Raw genomic sequence first — 17,449 nt, 5'->3', positions numbered from 1 at the left:
GGCCCATTACTCTGTCTCTGTATCACCTAGAGTGTTTCTAATACTTTCACAAGAAACTTCAGAGAGTTTGCTTTCTGGCAAGACCTCATGCATGCATGTAGTCAGAGCGGTTCAGAGGCTACAGTCATTTTAATTTGGGTATGTCATTTTAGGCGTTTTCGCCAAAGAACGGCACTGAAGGATTTTCTTGATGGAAAAGATGTTTTTGTTCATCTCCGGCCTGTGATAGACGGTGATAGACAGATGGTTCATCCATCACCTGTCAAGTAATTTTTGAAAGTGCCCTTTTCCAAACAGTTTCCAGTGACAGCTTCTCAGATAGTTCTGTGTAACAAAACATCTGGCGCATTACGTAAGGGAATTGTAGAGATTGGTCATAATTTTCTGTGGGATCACCACCACAAGTGACAACTTTTTTTACATTACAGCAAGTGATCAGACTCATTGTTAATATGGAAATATTGATTAGTGCATCTTTACACATTATAAAACACTTTATAGACCTCAGCATATTGAAATGATTTGTAATAGCTTTCAAACATGTTTTTGGTGTCTTACTTTAATCATCTTTCTATTGGTTCCCACATGGAACACATGTACTGTGGCAGACTGTTGTTCCTTACAAGCCCCTTTACTCTAAATACCCTGAGTTGCCCACCTGTGCTAGTGATGAGCCTCACCTCTGAGATCAGACGAGCAGCGTGACTACCGCAACAAGAGATCTTGGCCTTTGTACTTTCACAGAGTGGGAGCAAAGTGGCCAAAATCCATTAGGCTCGACCCTCTGTTGCAGGTGCAGAGAGTACTCGAAAAAAATGAAACACAGGTCATTTCATTGTCCCCATCAGAGATGAGTGATGGAGGGTTTTGAGACAGGAGACATGGCACTGTGGTTGTGTTTGCCAGATAACACAGAGATAATTATGTATGTGTTACTGAAATGGATTTTTTTTTTCACTGTGAGTTATGCTTGTTAGGTTCCTTCATCTCTGTGACAGCACACCTGTTGCTGGTCAGGTTGACTCCAAGCAAGGTTATATCAAGCTGTCATGCACTGAATTACATGACAGAGTGTGCGTGGGAACATTGCTCTCTTTTTAATGTAGTTATTTGAGTCCGTGCGGAGGGAATGTGTCAAAAAATAGAGCCAAGTGAGCACAAGTATAAGGTGCACAGTGGGGAAATACTACAGGTTACGTTAAAAAAAAAGCCCTGTACACAATAAGCACATCCACTACTTAGTGCTGTATTTCCCCATTGTGTGGGAGCTGGTTTAGGATGCCAACAGAGTTAACAGAAGGCTACTGTAGTGGCTCTGCCTACCTCTTTAGTGAAGTTTGGGAAGTTTATACACCATTTATCCAAGCCAGCCTGGACTTTTTCATTGCTATTCTGTTGCTAAGGCAACAGCCTTGGTCCCTGTTTCCTTCCTGTCAGCTACCAGGAAAATAATAAAAGAAGGAAAGGACATGACATCAGTGACAGCGTTTGAATTTTGCGTTGGAGCCAGACTTTGGTGCCACCTCTATTGAAGTCAATGGGACGGGCACGGCGAATCACACTATAACTCATCATATTTTTGCTGTTTCAACTTTGACTGAAAAACTTTTTTTTATCTAAATGTGCATGTTTGTTTTCCTTGTTATTGATGTCCAAAGAGATCACAGACCTGTCCATCAGCTGCATATAGCTCAACTCAAGCCCGTGTTTGCTGTGTTTACTCCAAGCTACATCATAATACATGACCAAACAGGCCCGGTCCGACCTGTTATCACTGACCAGACTTCAGTTGTAAACCAGATCAACTTATTAGTGGCTCTGATTATTATTATGGCTTGACTCAAGAGTTAGGTAAATATCAGCCAAACTGGGACTTGACCCTAAACTACAACACCTTGCAACTCTCTTTTCCTTGAACACCTTCATAAAGATTATTTCTTTTGTAATATTTACTGTTTTATCTCCTGATTAATGTAGGGCATCTGCTGGCTAACGTTAGCTAAACAAGGTCCAAATGCTAATTTAGGTCATTGACAAACAAAGGAATAGTCCAGATTTATAATAATTTGGAGATTAGGGCCACCTCCAGATTATATCAGGTCACATTGTAGAGCTAGCTAATGTTAGCCTTCTTGATTATCATAAAATATCATTAATAGTTTGAGGGTTGTTATTGATAATCAAAAACATGTAGCCTACAATACTAGCCCACCTGTTAACAGCAGATATCTTGGATCCAATGAGGTCTTGAGTTGGGCTATATGCAGCTGATGGACAGAGCCAAGATCTGTTCAGAGATCAATAACTATGAAAACAAACATGCACATTTAGATAAAAAATGTTAGTCAACATCATGTAATGTGTGTTTTTTCATTTGATGAAAGGATTTTCAGTCAAAGTTGAAACAACAAAAATATGATGGGTTATAGTACCTTGCCGTGCCCACCCTATTGACTTTACTAGAAATTGCACCAAACTGGCTTCAATGCAAAATTTGAATGCTTTCACTGACCTCATGTCCTTTTCGTCTTTTATATTTTGCTTGTCAGCTGCTGCTCTAACAATCATTACAACAGGAAATATGAAGGGACCTGTTTAGAATGTTTATGTTGTCAAGTTTGAAACAGTTTAGTGATATGCTCTTCCATTAACGCTGCCCTGGATAGTCTTTTCGATTCCCTCCACTTACTTTGTATGTAGTTTTACTGCACCTATAATTCACTTCATGTATTCGCACAGAACTAGCATTACTACGGCACTACTAGTAATAATTGCATAGATCATCTGTGATTTTAATCTCTCACAAATCTGTCATATCTGTAATTTGTAAAGTAAAACTTCCACTGCAAATTACCTATATATTCCACCAGACACAGAGGTCTTGTGATATTACTCATCTCCTCTCTGGGATCTGGGATGTTTTTCTTTGTTTGTTTATTTGTTTTTTTGAGAGTTTTTTTGTTTCCTTTGTGCCTTTTTTCTGCCTCTTTCCCAGTCGAGAATTATGGAGGCTGAAATTAGATAGGAAAGTTTGACAGCATTTTGGGCGCAAATCAGGCTAATCTTGCTATGACCATATGCAGGGGGTAATGTCAATACATTTTAGTAAAATAAAGACTTTGCTAATCGAATGTGCCGCATGAAACACAGATATGGGGGGTAATTTCTAAATCACATGAGGTCCTATGAATAGGGGCGGCAGTAGCTCAGTCCACTCAGTCCATTGGGACTTGGGTTGGGAACCAGAGGGTTGCCTGTTCAAAGTCCCCATCCGGACCAAATACGGAGCATGGATTGACTGGAGAGGTGCCAGTTCACCTCCTGGGCACTGCCGAGGTGCCCTTGAGCAAGGCACTGCACCCCCCAACGGCTCGGGGTGCCTGACCATGGCTGCCTCCTCACTCTGACATCTCTCCACTTTGTGCATGTATAGGTCCTGTTTGTGCATGCGTGTGTTATTTGGACCTGTGTGTTAATGACAACGGAGTGAAAAAATTGAATTTCCCCTCAGGGGGATTAATAAAGTATATAAAATTAAAAATTAAATTAAATTAAATTCATACTAACTAACTCTACAATGCTTTACAACAGTGATGCTGTTTATTTATATTCATGTCTTCTACATGGATCACCAACTGGTGAGGATGCTGACTTTTGGTACTCCTGGGTCATGCAACTTTAGCCTTAATGTTTTGTGGCCATTAAGAGCATGTTCCAGATGTCCTTTACAGGTTTCAAAATGAGTCTGCTAGAAACATAAAAAATATGTTTTTTTAACCAACTCATGAAGATAACATAAACGTTAGCTTGACAAGTTATAAAAAGAATAAAATGGCTATGCTGATAAAAATCTGCTTATCGCTGTTGTCATTTCAACCAACAAAATTAACAATTGGCTGCTAGAAATGAGGACCCTTCTCTTCTGTCTGAAATCAAGTGTGCATTATAAGGCAAGCTCTGACAATGTGTTATTTTATTTCTGTGATTAGACTGTAACTTTAGATGTTTCAGTAAATGGTCACACCATTTACAAATGTAGCATTGTATTCCTGTGTCTCTGTGCCAAAGAGTCCTCGCTGTTAAAAGTCTGGTGGCTCTGTGACAGAGTCGTCTGTCACGATGTTATTGGAATTCAACAGCAGAGCGACACTCGAGAGGCTCAGGACTGCAAGGTTTTTAAACAGCGGCAGGTGCCTCTTGGCTCAGATAAACTTCCTGGGAGGGCTGCAGTCAAAGATAAAGGCAAATATATAATAAAGTAAAATTTATTTGCCCCTTTGAAGTGCTGAAAACATCAGTTGGTTTTGTTGTTGTGTGAACTCATATAACAAAGTCACATTTATTAACCCTTTTGAAGTGTCTGGAAATGTATTTGCTGTGCATTTGTTTTTGCCTTCCTTATTTATAACACAGTCACAATATATGATGATCACATGCATACATTTTCTGCTTGCACTAAGCTCAGATTTAAAACAATAAGTTCTTTAGCACACAATGCAGAGCTACTAGTTTACGAGGTCTGCTTCTTTCCTACCATTTACCTACCCCTGCTTCCCTCTTCTCTCTGTATGCTGACACCAAAGTGAACAGCAGTGCATCTAGTTAGAGCCCAGCCCAGCAGGCAAAATACTGAGCAGCAGCGACGAAAGAGGGCAGAGGAGGCAAATGTGACATAAAAAAGAAAGACAACTAAGGTGTAGATGAGCAAGAAATATTAAGTATAAGAGACCTGAAGACAAGGAGGTGGATGTGGTGGTAGTCAGTGCATGTGATTGTGGATGAGGTGAGAGCAGTGAAGATGGTAACTGTTTCAAAGACTAGAGTGGAGAAGACTGTGGTCTGAAGAGTCTAGTGTAACCTTGCTTTGAGCGGTTCAGCGGGACGCATGGATGAATTTTGATGAGATTGTGAAATTTAAAGTGAACTCCATGGAAGCTAAAGTGCATTGTCCTTGTGTCTGAATGGTCTGTTGATCAGCAACCTGGTTCAATGGCAGTGAATCTGAAAATATCAAAATAGTGCATTACCACTTTAATATCAAGGACAGTCTACACTGTTTTTCTCAGGTTTTATATCCAGAAAAAAGGAGAGTGAAAGCTGAGTTCACTGTGAATGTTTCTAAAAAAGCATACTTCTACTGACACTTCTGAGTAATGCAAGTTAAAGTATTTTATATAAAAACTACACTGCCCAGCTGTTAGAGGAAATTACTGGCGCGTTAAAGGGACAGTTCTCCCTCAAGTCAAAAAAATATATTTTTTGCCCTTTACTTGTTGTGCTGTCTATCAATCTAGATTGTTTAGGTGTGAGTTGCTGAGTGTTGGGGATACTGGTTGTAGAGGTGCTTGCCTTCTCTCAAATATAATGGAAATAGATGGTGCTCAAAGCACCAAAAAATACATTCAAAAAACTCAACAGCAATGTCTCTTCACAGAAATCATGACCCATTTACTGAGGATAATCCATAGATCTTGTTGTTAGCTGCTTCATGTAGAAACTATTTCTTTTCTACCAAAATACACCACCAACCGTATCACCGCACAGAAGGAGGCGTGCATCTACTCATGGACAAGAGGCTCATGTTCATAACAGAGTGAAATATAAACATTAATCTTGTCCTCCTCAGCTTAGCTGTAATGTTTGTTGGCTCAGAGGTGCAAGGTGAGCCAGCAGTAGATGCATGTTTCCCTCTACGCACTGATACAGTTGGTGGGTGTAGTTTAAGAGAAAGAAAATGAAAGAAAAAGAGTGTGGTAATGGTACTTTTACTTAAGTAAAATATCTGAATACTTCTTCCAGTACTGGTACAGAATCATTGCCTGGGTCCAGACCTTGGAATCCACCCACTATGTTCACTGGCTCATCTAGTATTGTGGAATGAACCAACGGTTCCTCAGTTAGAATAAAAAAGCAATCCAGTGAGTGTGCATGGGGACTAATGATCAACTAATCGGTGACTAATGGTGTTGTCAAGCTGTTGTCGAGCATTGTCATGCAGTGCGCCAGAACCAATGAGAAGTAATAACAAAGATGATGCCTGGTATAGACAAGACAGATACTGCCATTGAGGTTGATCTAAATGGACATTTCTTCTCAATATTGCTTGACGTCATAGTTTGTTTTACTTCATTCCACTACACTCTGAAAACCCAGGAGGATACATTAATCTCCAGTGGTTAGTTAAGCCCCTTTCCCACAACACAAAAAAACTACTAACCCACTAAACCCACCAACATCTTGCTTTTGAATGTACTGGGAAAGGTTACAATCGGCATTCACTCTTGGGGTCAGATGACTCTGCAGTAGTCACAGGTATTTATCAGCTCCAGCTCCGATCAGCTTTGATGGAAATACAACACCCAGGTGGACATGCTGCCTTTAGTCCCTCTACCAGCACAATGCAGTGATGAACCACCACTAAATACTGTCTGTCTCTGCCCAAGCAGCACTTGAACATCAATCCAAATATAGTTGGCATCCAGTTTGAAAAAGACTGAATAATTATCAGATATAAAATTATTTAACCACCATGGCATTCTTACAGGGCTCCATGCTGCTTTCTACTGTTGAACAACCTGTTTTCCGGCCTGTCCGTGACTTCAAACATGACACACCAGTACAAAAAGAGAGAGGCATGTTTGTCCACTGTAAGGCGGTGTACACAGTTGTAGTCTATGGGCTATGAAAAACAAGTCTATCACCTATTTCAGACTGAAGATGGAAACATAGTGTAACAAGTAGACAGTTCTTTCTGATATCAGACAACTTTGATTTCCCAGACAGAACTGTCTGAGTCAATTGCTTGAATGCAAAATGAACACCATTTTTACATTCAGAAAATTAAATACAGAGTCCCGTCCTGACAAATACAACCTTGTCCGTTTGCTCGGGTGCTCCGAAAAGTTTCTTTGCAACACAAATAACAGTTCCAAACAAACACCAGAAAAGTTGGACTCTTCCTGTCAGTGCTGTCCACTGCTGGCCAGATGCATGTCTGTGTACTCCAAGTATACTGTGATAGTGTGAACTGCAGGTATGGTTTAGTTGGTGGAGAAATCTCCAGAACTGCCAGGGTTAGTGGTTAGATTTCCATTATGAAATCCAACATAAAAATGTATGAAGTCATGGTGCTGTAAGGTGCCTGGGATAAAAGCCTCATCTTAATCGCATATTCTCTGTGGAGAACCCTTCATAAGCTGTAGACCCACCAGCTGACATGCTACTGTATTATTCTGACTGAGAAGGCTGGATGGATGCAGGGATGATATGATTTATTTACACAAGTCATGCCAGGGTGTGTCTAAGGCCTTCATGATAAGTTGATACAGTCCCTCCCATGACGCTATGTTTTCATTCTTAAGGAGTATTCCAGTAATTTACTATTTTGCTATAAATTTGTGAAAACCTATCCCATATTGCAACTTGATAGCATCTTTTGTGGTACCCTCTACCCTGGTAAGCACCCACATCTTTAACACTTTACACCCCCTCTTTGTAGTAAAGGATTGCTATTAAAAAAATAGTTGTCCCCCTTAAAAATCTGATTACATCACGGCTACTTATAGATAATGACAGTAGTGAGGTTGTAATGTGAAGAAGAGGAAGAAAAATAATTACACATATAGTACAACACACAAATGGATGCAGTATAATCTGCTTCACTCCTGTCTCAGATCTTCCACAGTCAGACACTGAGCAGTTACGTGAACAGTTGCACAAAACCAAGTCATTTTAGCACTTACATTTTTAGATGTGTCATACATTTATTTATTCACTTACTTTTCCTTTTAGTCAAGACGTAGATGTACTTTTAAGGTGAAAAAGCCAGTGCTGAGCTTTTAAATGTCTGGTGCATCATGGTTTTGTGATCTTTCTTTTCACAGAACCTTCTGAGCATCTGAATGACTAAATGGTAATATCAAAAGAAAAAAAACATGAAAGACATATCAGTTGATGTTGTCTTTAAAAATAGATCTCTACCACATGTTTGATATTTGATTTGATGCTGAAAACATCCAATGTGTCTCACTACTGTGATGAAAGTAATGTGGAGAATGCAAATGTGGGTTAAGGTTTATATATCCAGAAAACTGATGATTTCTGCTAACCTTTAGATAGTATTTATTCTGTATTTTAACAGTGTTTGGCCTTTAGCATTTTTTTTTACATGACAAATATTTGGATGTAGCTTTAGTGCGGTTACAATCAAAGCATCATAATCTTCTTTCACCCTATAAATTGTCATGTCTGAATTTATGAAACGGTAAGGAAATATTGAGAAACTTCATTGCACAAAGTAGAAAAACATTAAAATATATGAAGGGGAAAAACATCTCCACAGCCCTCAGATTTGCCCTTGACTTTAAGCACAGCTCCACTATGATTGAGGGTTTTGTTAAACTGGATCACTTGTGTCAAATCTCAGATACCCCTCGACATGCTAACTGTAATTAGTTCCAAGATTAATCCTCACAAGCATGGTCAAATGTGGCCTCCTCCCACAGTGCTCATGAAATAAAGGCTAGCACGGATAATCAAATAATAGGTGAATATCAATGAATAGACCAAATCACTTTAGTCCCCGGCTCCCTTATGCAATTATTTCCTATTCACATTAATTATTGCTAACAGATGACACTAATGACTTTGAGAGGAAGCTGGCCATGGCAGCCTTGCAAACGATCAATGCTATTTTAAATGGGGTCACAACACTTGTGACACCTTTGGGTCCCTCTGATTGGAAATGGCATCGTTGCAAACAGAATCTGCTGCGTGTCATTGAATAATGCCAGCAGTTCCTAGTAAGATACTAGGCTTAATATATAGGACCCAAGTCCTTCACAGATAAGTGGACCCTAAACAGTGAAGCAACAACATTAAACACTGATCTTTTCTAATCCAGACTTCTTCTGCCTTCTGCCTTTTCAGTGGAATTTGATGCATTGCAACTTATCATTATCAAAATGGACATTAAAAAAATCAGGACCAAATGCAAACCAGTTGTCTGAGCCCATGCATAAATTTTTGTAAAACTTACATACCTACAGAGAATGGACAAATTTATTTTCTCACACACTTGTGTTTGGGCCATATAAATACAAAAGTAAAATGGTTTATTTGTGATCCATATTATATAAGTACTGCATTTGGTATAAATTGTTTGTCTGACCTGAATCTGTTTTGTGGATAACAAATTTGAATGGGAAAACCATGTGAGTGCAAGTTTCCATGAGCAGCATTAAAAAAAGATAAAACAAAAATGATCACAAATACATTTATAATATGACAATATAAACACTGAAAAAGTCAGATCAACTGTCTTTGGTGGTGGGACAAAATTCTACAGCAACAAGTGTTTCTCAAATGAACAATGAAACAACAAACATTTAAAATGAAAGGCTAAACAGTAATCTCAGCAGTACCATGTTTGTTTTTGCAAACCTAGTTTATTTAAGTAAAGTTTATGTCAAAGTGTCAAGGTTACAATGAGGGCAAGGTTATGAACAACCTCTTCCACTTAGAAGTATACTGGTACCATTAGTTCTTTTGTCATTCATAACAGGATAAGATAAAATATTTGGTTCTTAAGCTAGCTATTTTTTTTCCAACTACCACTGTTGTCTTATTCCTTGCCATTTTGTGCTAGGCTGAATCTGCACACTCAGCTCATTAGGACTGATGAGGGCAGCAAGACTGTCAGTTTACCTTTGAAAAACCACAACAAAAGGCTAAAAGTGGCTACAAGCTATACAGAATTGTACAGCTCGATGTTGATTCTCAGTTGGTTAGGCAGTACTAGTGACTCCTTTACATTACAGTCACTGGAGATATGAGGGCCACAATCTCAGAACCTATCGAGTACCAGTCTGACGACAATAAAACCTCTAGGGGCGAGGGCCAATATGTTGGGTTGATCTGGTGTAGCCAATGAATATCCAAGCCAAGACTTTCTCCTCCATGCGCTGGTATAAATAGATACATTGTAAAAAAGCTAATTGTTATGAGACAATAGCAGATGGGTTCCAAGATTGCATTATGGCCAATGCCCTCTGCCTCTCCACACTGTTAACCGTTCATTCAAATGTGATTGGCCAATACTACTTGGACTCGAAATGACTACAAATGGAAGCCAGAATGCTTCCAATACCAAAAGCTTGTCCTGTCACCTACAGATTCTGTATACATATGCAGATATCTGTTTAAAGAGATTATATGGGCCATTACACAGTCAGAGAAGTCACAGCTTTGTGTTTCATTTACAGCAAATCCATATAAATCAAACAGAAACAGAAACACTGGAAAACACTTTAGTATCAATCATTATACCATGGTCTGGGTGTACATTCAATTCTGATTGGCTGCAGTAGAGGACGCCTACCATGTAGTTCCAGTGAAACTGTCTGTTCTCTGTTCTAAACTGATGCGCTGACCAGCCTGTATATAATATGAGTAACCATAGCAACAGAGATGGGGTCAGAGCCCCCGTTTTTACGATTTATTTCCAACACTGACTGTAATCTTTCAGTGCCTCATCCTCTAAACACCACAGAATGGCAACTGTAACACACAAGCTGCAAGAAATACACTGCCCTTCTGAACTTACTGACACTTTGTATTACATTCGCTATTCAACCCGCTACTTCAGGCTGCAGGTGATGGTGCATATGGCCAATTGTTAGTTCGTGAAAATCTTAATATTCATTTGGGGACAATGAGATACCTGGCTAGTCTTGTTAAACAAACTGTCAAATTATATTTACTGCTAGTCAACTGTATGCAATGTTTTTGACTTGAATCTTGCTAGCATAGCCTTTCTGGCTCATAGCTGAGTTAAAGATTTCTATGAGCTCTGGGGAGGCAACTAATCTGGTCAATCAGTTAACCTTAAATGGGCAGATGACAGCTTGATCGCTACATAGAACTAGTTCTTCAGATTTAAAACAAGGAAGTCTACTCCAAAATAAAATGTGTTCGATAAAATATGCAGTGAAAGTCCTCTCAAGGCTTTCAACTTTTCTTTCAAAGCTACCTCTGTCATCGCGTCTCTTAATACAAGTATTTTGCATCAGCTGAAGACATTTTTAGAGACAATATTCGGTCATATCTAGTTTCTACAAGGTTTTATAAGTTATACTTTTGCCTGCCATTACACTATCCTATTCAGTCAAGAGGCTTACAATGCACTTTTTTTTTCCTGTCACTTATGATGAACAAGCACAGTGTGGGCAAAGGGTTGCCAGTGAAAGATGTTATTAGGAATAATCTAAGTCAGTGGAACAATATGTGAATGTTGATTTTGGTTCATTTTGTAAACTCCGACCAACACAAAAGCATCATTATTTAAGTCTTTAGTCATTGTGCAGTTATGTTTGAAATATAAATGAACAGCAGGCACACCAAGAGGCTCCATGCTCAGTGAATTGTGTTAGAACAGAGGCATCGCTTCAACATGTCTCATTGACCAACTCCCAAAAAGTTATCATGATACACCTGCAAGACCCGAGAAACATGAAAACATGCATTTTACAAGAGGCCATCTATCGAGTGGAGTGGAAAATGTCATTGCATTCCTCAATTAGCCTTTGGTTGCAAAGAGACAGCTATGTATCCAGCATATCGATTCTCTGAGATCTGTGACAGAGACAAATGGAGAGCCATGGGGCATTCTTTTAGGTTGTGTTTGTCGTTCAGACTGCAAAGAGAATCTAGTGAATATAATGTCAAGGATTAGGTGGAGGAACAAACATTGAGTTCACTGGTGCAAATGTGAGCCATAATTACAATATTTGTTGTACTGATAAATTAAATTGTATATCCTATGAATATTTATCTTATCACCAATGCTGTGTCAATGTAAGCCTGCAATGCTGACTTTGTCCTTAACTGCACCGTTTTCATAATAATTGTATAAGCAGAAGTGCATTTCCTTATTGTGTTTGCTTAAGTTATGTTTATTTATTACGTAACAATTTATTTTCCAGGACATCCAAAGGAATGGAAAAGCAGGTATTCCTGCAGGAAGGTGGCCCAGCCTGCTGAGTCTAACATGCCCACGAAGTAGTGGTAGCGGCAGTGGCAGTGAACTGTCTCTATCCAGTGCTTGTAGTGAGTACTCCAGTGGCTCCCACACGTGGGCAGAAGGACGTGGATTCTCCAAGCAGGTGAGTTTCATTCATCATCCTTTGGTTTGAAGTATTTGGAATTTGTCAAAAATAATATACTTACAGTCTTAATTAGGGTTGCACCGATTTTGAAATTCTGGGCAGATATGATGCTGATACTGATACTGATGTTAAAAAATAACAATTTGGGCGATGGCCGATGGCCGTTGTACCGGTAGCTGATACCTGATCGCCATGTTTTTATATTGTTGTTTATTGTATAGTTGTTAGTTATTCCCCCTTTTGTGCCAGGAAAACAAAGAAATCTACAATACTATAAAAAAAATAAATGAACTGCTTAAAAGTAACAAGGCCCTTCATCACACAACCTTTGTTGAGCATGAATTCAGTCTTTTTAAAAAAAAAAAAAAAAAAAAAACTGCTACAAAAGTCATTTTACCATATATACACCAATCAGCCAAAACATTAAAACCAGTGGTGGGTGAAGTTAGTAACAATGAACATTTTGTTACAATGCAATGTTCTGCCGGGAGACCTTTGGTCATGGCATTCATGTGGATGCCACTTGACGCCCTCCACCCACCCAAACATTGCTGTGGGCTAAGTAACCCTCCCTCACGGCAATGATACTCCCTGATTGCAGTGGCCCCCCAGCAGAAAAAGACCCCATGCCACACTTAAGAAACTGCTCAGGAATGGCCCGAGGAACGTGACAAAAACCAAAAGGCATTGACCTGGCCTCCAAATTCCCCAGATCCAAATATGATTGAGCATCCATGGGATGTGCCCATAGGTACCCCCAATCCATTGTGGGGCCTCCCTGGAGTGGGCATGTCTCTGACATGTCAAGGAATTGACACAGGAACTCTGGAGGGTGTCCTGTGGTGTCTGGCACCAGAAGCGTTGGTTTCGGATCATTTGAGACCTGTCATTGTAAGGTGTGGTACCAGCATGTCCCAAGATGCTCAGTCAGATTGGTGTGTGAGAGATTTGAAGGCCAGGTCAACACCTTGAGCTTTTTGTCATGTTCCTCGGGCCATTGCTGAGCAGTTTTTGTGGTGTGGCATGGTGCATTTTTCTGCTGGGTGGCCACTGCCATCAGGGAGTACCGTAGCCGCGAGGGAGGGTTACTTAGCCCACAGCGGTGTTTGGGTGGGTGGAGGGCGTCAAGTGGCATCCAAATGAATGCCATTACCAAAGGTCTCCCCGCAGAACTTTGCATTATAACAAAATGATCAATGTTACTCACTTCACCCACCACTGGTTTTAATGTTTTGGCTGATCTGTGTATTGTATACTAATTGCCTCTCTAAAATCTCTTTTTTATTGCTCTGAAGATATTAACAAATTTCCCCTTCAAACAACTGTATTTATTTAGATTTCTCACAAAAAACCTATGTTTTACAAAATTACATTGAACACATCATGAGAACGGAATTTTCCTTCCCCCAATATTCATTTCTGCTGAATAGAGCTTGAATGCATCATAATGTAACTTAAGGCAGCCTTTGTGAGCAGCTAACAGCTAGCGTTAACTAGCTCTCTGCTGATTCTAAAACAGACTCAGTGCTCACAAAGTAGCATTATCAGGTAAACAATAGGGTGCATCTCCTGACGCATCAATAGTGAGTTTACTCTGTCCTTTCAACCCAAAGGCATCCCAGAAAGATCTCTATTTGTCCCAAACACATTTTCTATTGTCCTCGGGAAGATGGGACACCGGCTGCTACTTGTCATCTCATTACACAACAGTGAGATCACAGAGCCTATTTGCCAAACAGTCACTGTATTCTTCTTGTACCTGTACATTAATTTAAGTGGTCACTGCCATCAGTGAATGTCATCTTATTTGCTGATAGGCTGATGACAGTCAACAAGGCAAATGCAGATAAATCGGTGTATTCCCAGTCTTTATGGCATTTCAGGTTAAAACAATTGACCCATCTGTAAATGCCATTTTAATAACAGTAAATATGTCTTGTATTACACAGTGTGTCACAAGCCGTGACAAAAGGATGAGTACAGGTTCAGTATCCAGTAATCACTCTGCACCCATCGAGCAGACAGAACTGGGATGGAAGGAAGGCCACATTCTGAAGGGCCTGAAGCGTCTCCAAATGTGCAGCTCCAAAGAGGCATCCTCACTTGCATCTGTGCCACACTGCAAAGATTGTATGACCTCCAACGAGGGCATATACTCACTTGGTGTTAAGTGTGGCCAACAAGGGAGTACAGCCAAGCAAGTAGCCCCTACAAGTAAACCATTCAAGGCAGGAGCAGGGACTGCTGCCCTAGACTCTGATGATGCAGATGATGATTCAACTAAATTGCAAAGTAGGGAATCTAGTGATCAACAAGCAAAAGAGCTTGTTTGCTTGAAGACACTGAATGTCACAAGAGATGATGACAACAATTTTCAAGAAGACCCTGAAAAACGTGCAGGGAATTCTGGTCTTTTTCCCTCACCTGTCACAGACAACTTCTTATTTCTGGAGGGCCCCACAGTAAAACCTGGTGTAAGCCCAACAGATAGCCTTACACATCTGGAGGACCAGAACAAAGACTCGCTAGAAAAACACAAGCCTTCAGGCACGAAGTTAAGTGACAGAAACAATAATCAGGAGAGATCTACTGACCGTAAATCTAGACTTGATCACGTCAAAAGACAACACGGCAGACTTGCAGTCAAGCAAGCTGAAGCAGGGACAAGTGATGTGAGCTCTTCTATTCAGTATTCTGCAACAAGAGCTCTGAGCTGTGTGAGTGTAGCTAGACAGCGCAGCTCCTCAATGGAAGTTCCTCACTGCAGAGACCAGACAAATCAAGCTGGCAGGGAAAGCCAGAACTACACCATCTCAGAATCTCCACAAAGGAAACCAAAACCTCAGCCTTGTGACTCAGCAAGAAAGGCTTTCATTCTGCGGAGTAAGAGTGCAGATGGAGGGAAGGAACAACCGAAGCATACACACTCTCCTCTCCACCAAAAGCTTATCAAGGGTCACAGGTCCAAAGGACAGTCAAACCCTCCTGGGCACAGTGTTCCCAGCAAAAGGACAAATCTCAGTAAAACACATTGTTCAAACAAGGTATCATTATCTAACCTTGAGAACAATGAAGACATTGTGCTATCGACAAGTTCCAAGTCTCTCAAGAGTGTACGCTCTCCCCTTGCTTCCCCTGTGAAACATTCAAAAACATTTAAGCCTCCAGGGATCAATGAAAGCTCAAAGAGCCCAACAAAATCACCACTGCAAATCACTAGACTTCAATCAAGCAATGAGTCTTTGGAAGAAAGCATCTATGACAACTTACCCTGCTCTCCGCGAAAACAACGGCGCCAAGACCAACACTGTGATGTTTCCCATTCGGAACATAGGTCCCCATCTCCACCACCACCCCCAGGTCGAACTACTTCTCTTGTCCTTAGGCCCAGTTGTGACAGCTTACCCAAAGCACATAAAACTGCAGGTCATGTTCAAAGCTCTACAACATCAAGCACCACCAAGCCACAATCAAATCTTTCTTCAATTTTACAGTCTCAACAGTCCAACATAACAAAGGATAATCAACATGTAGCCCTACAAATGGGTGCTGAAGGTAACCCACTGAAAGAGATTCCTGCCAAGCTCTACAATACACACTCATCCAAGATGCCACCTGCCCTAGGTCAAGAGTCCCAACCTTTAGAGTCCGTCCAGCTATCTATGGACAGAACTGCAACATGCCATGATGAAAATGGTATGCCCTCAATTTTTCCAAATCAGAACATCTTACAAAGAACCCAACAAAGCATTAGTGAGCCAAAACTTTCTGAAGTCTTGCCTCAGGCATATTCTAATGTTTACTACCATGGGATTACCAATAATCCTCAGAGTTCCACCTCAAGAGCTGTAAAAATGGCTCTTCCTTTAAATGCTAAATCTCATGAGGCAATCGCTGGACAAGACACCAGTACCTTCCTAGTTTTTGGAAGACATAACAAAGATGATCCAAACTCGACTGCAAAAAGTATCCAGACTTTTCAGACTTTTACCTGTGATCCCAAGATGGTACATGAATGTGGAGCTGAAGACAAAGCCCGCAGAAAGATTGAGACCCGCTGTAACTCGCTGGACTCTGAGCCTTCAGTTCAACCTGTTGCCTCAGACAGTGGTGTGATGTTAGATTGGGGATTTGATGAGGAAGGTTGGTTGTTTAAACGATCTGTTTCTGTGTCAACTAGACCTCCCCTTAAGCCAGTAATGGGCATGAATGGGGCTAAAGCTCGTAGCCAGAGCTTTGGTGCACGCTACATGGACAGGCCAAGCTTCAACAGATCTGGAAAGGTCCGTACCCAGATCAAAACACACTCAGGGAGCTCCTTGAACTCTCTCAGTGATGTCCTTCCAGGAAGTATGAGTTGCTCCAGTAGCTACCATTGTCCAATGAATCGATCCCTTTTAAACAACTTCTTGATTGAAGAGGGTCTGACAGTTCCTTCACATCTGGGGTCCTCCAGTGAAAGACTTCAGAGTCTTAAACAGCAACGAGAGCAGGCGAGGCGCCTTCAGATTGAGCAACAGTTTTCAAGCGCCTTTGGTGAACCAGTTTCAGAAGAACCAGAAAGACAAAGTACTATAACCACAATCGAAGAGAAAGTGATGCTCGGCATAGAGGAGAACTTACACAAGTCTCAGGAACAGGAGAGAACCAGTGAAGTGAAGCAAAAATCTGGCTCAACCTTGGCAAACTGGTTTGGTTTTCGTAAGAGTAAGCTACCTGCTCCAAGCAGCAAAAAGACTGATCCACCTAAAGTAAAAGAGGAGAAGAGGGAGCAAAAGATTACATCACTTCTGGGAGGAAAACAGACAAAGTCTGACAAAAAGAGAGACAGAAGAAAAAGTGATGGAAAAGACTGGTAAGAAATTCAGAATTAATGCCATTTTTTAACTCGTGATTTTGATATCATCACTTTCTTTCTTTTTTTTTAACATAGAGGCCTCTAGTTTCCCGGCGCAGTGCAGGGTGGCGAACCCCGCGCAGAGCTAGTTTCGAGCAGCGCAACCCGAGGCGCGCTCAGTTTGATAGTTTGGCAGACCGAGGTGCGCTAAGATGGGTGTGGCGGCGCAGCAGGGGGAGGTGTTGACAGATCCAGCTTGGCGCAATGACAGTTTCGTGCCAAAAGGCTTCGCCAAAGGTGCGCTAAAAGCTCGCCAGCTGAAACCAGGTCTACTGTCAACGTAGGCAGAGCGCAGCCGGTGTAAGTCGAAGTTTGGCTGATCGGCGGACAGTGCGCACACGTCACCAAAACCTCACAGGCAGGTTTCCAGAATATCAGGCACATTAAC

General features: G+C 40.9%; 1 protein-coding gene across 3 annotated transcripts in view; it reads left to right on the top strand.

Moving 5' to 3' along the window:
• The window catches only part of LOC126393124 (nck-associated protein 5-like), a 114,992-nt gene that overhangs the window by 74,445 nt on the left and 23,098 nt on the right, over positions 1-17,449 (top strand). For all 3 annotated transcript variants that reach the window (XM_050049002.1, XM_050049001.1, XM_050049003.1), the window contains exons 8-9: positions 11,982-12,161; positions 14,114-17,019. In XM_050049002.1, coding sequence (XP_049904959.1) covers positions 11,982-12,161; positions 14,114-17,019 — 3,086 coding nt within the window. The remainder of the gene's footprint in view (positions 1-11,981; positions 12,162-14,113; positions 17,020-17,449) is intronic.

Source organism: Epinephelus moara, chromosome 7, assembly GCF_006386435.1.
Source record: "Epinephelus moara isolate mb chromosome 7, YSFRI_EMoa_1.0, whole genome shotgun sequence".
In the NCBI taxonomy this organism is placed as follows: domain Eukaryota; kingdom Metazoa; phylum Chordata; class Actinopteri; order Perciformes; family Serranidae; genus Epinephelus; species Epinephelus moara.
The sequence above is the reverse complement of the archived record's forward strand: the minus strand, read 5'-3'. Positions and strand labels throughout refer to the sequence as shown.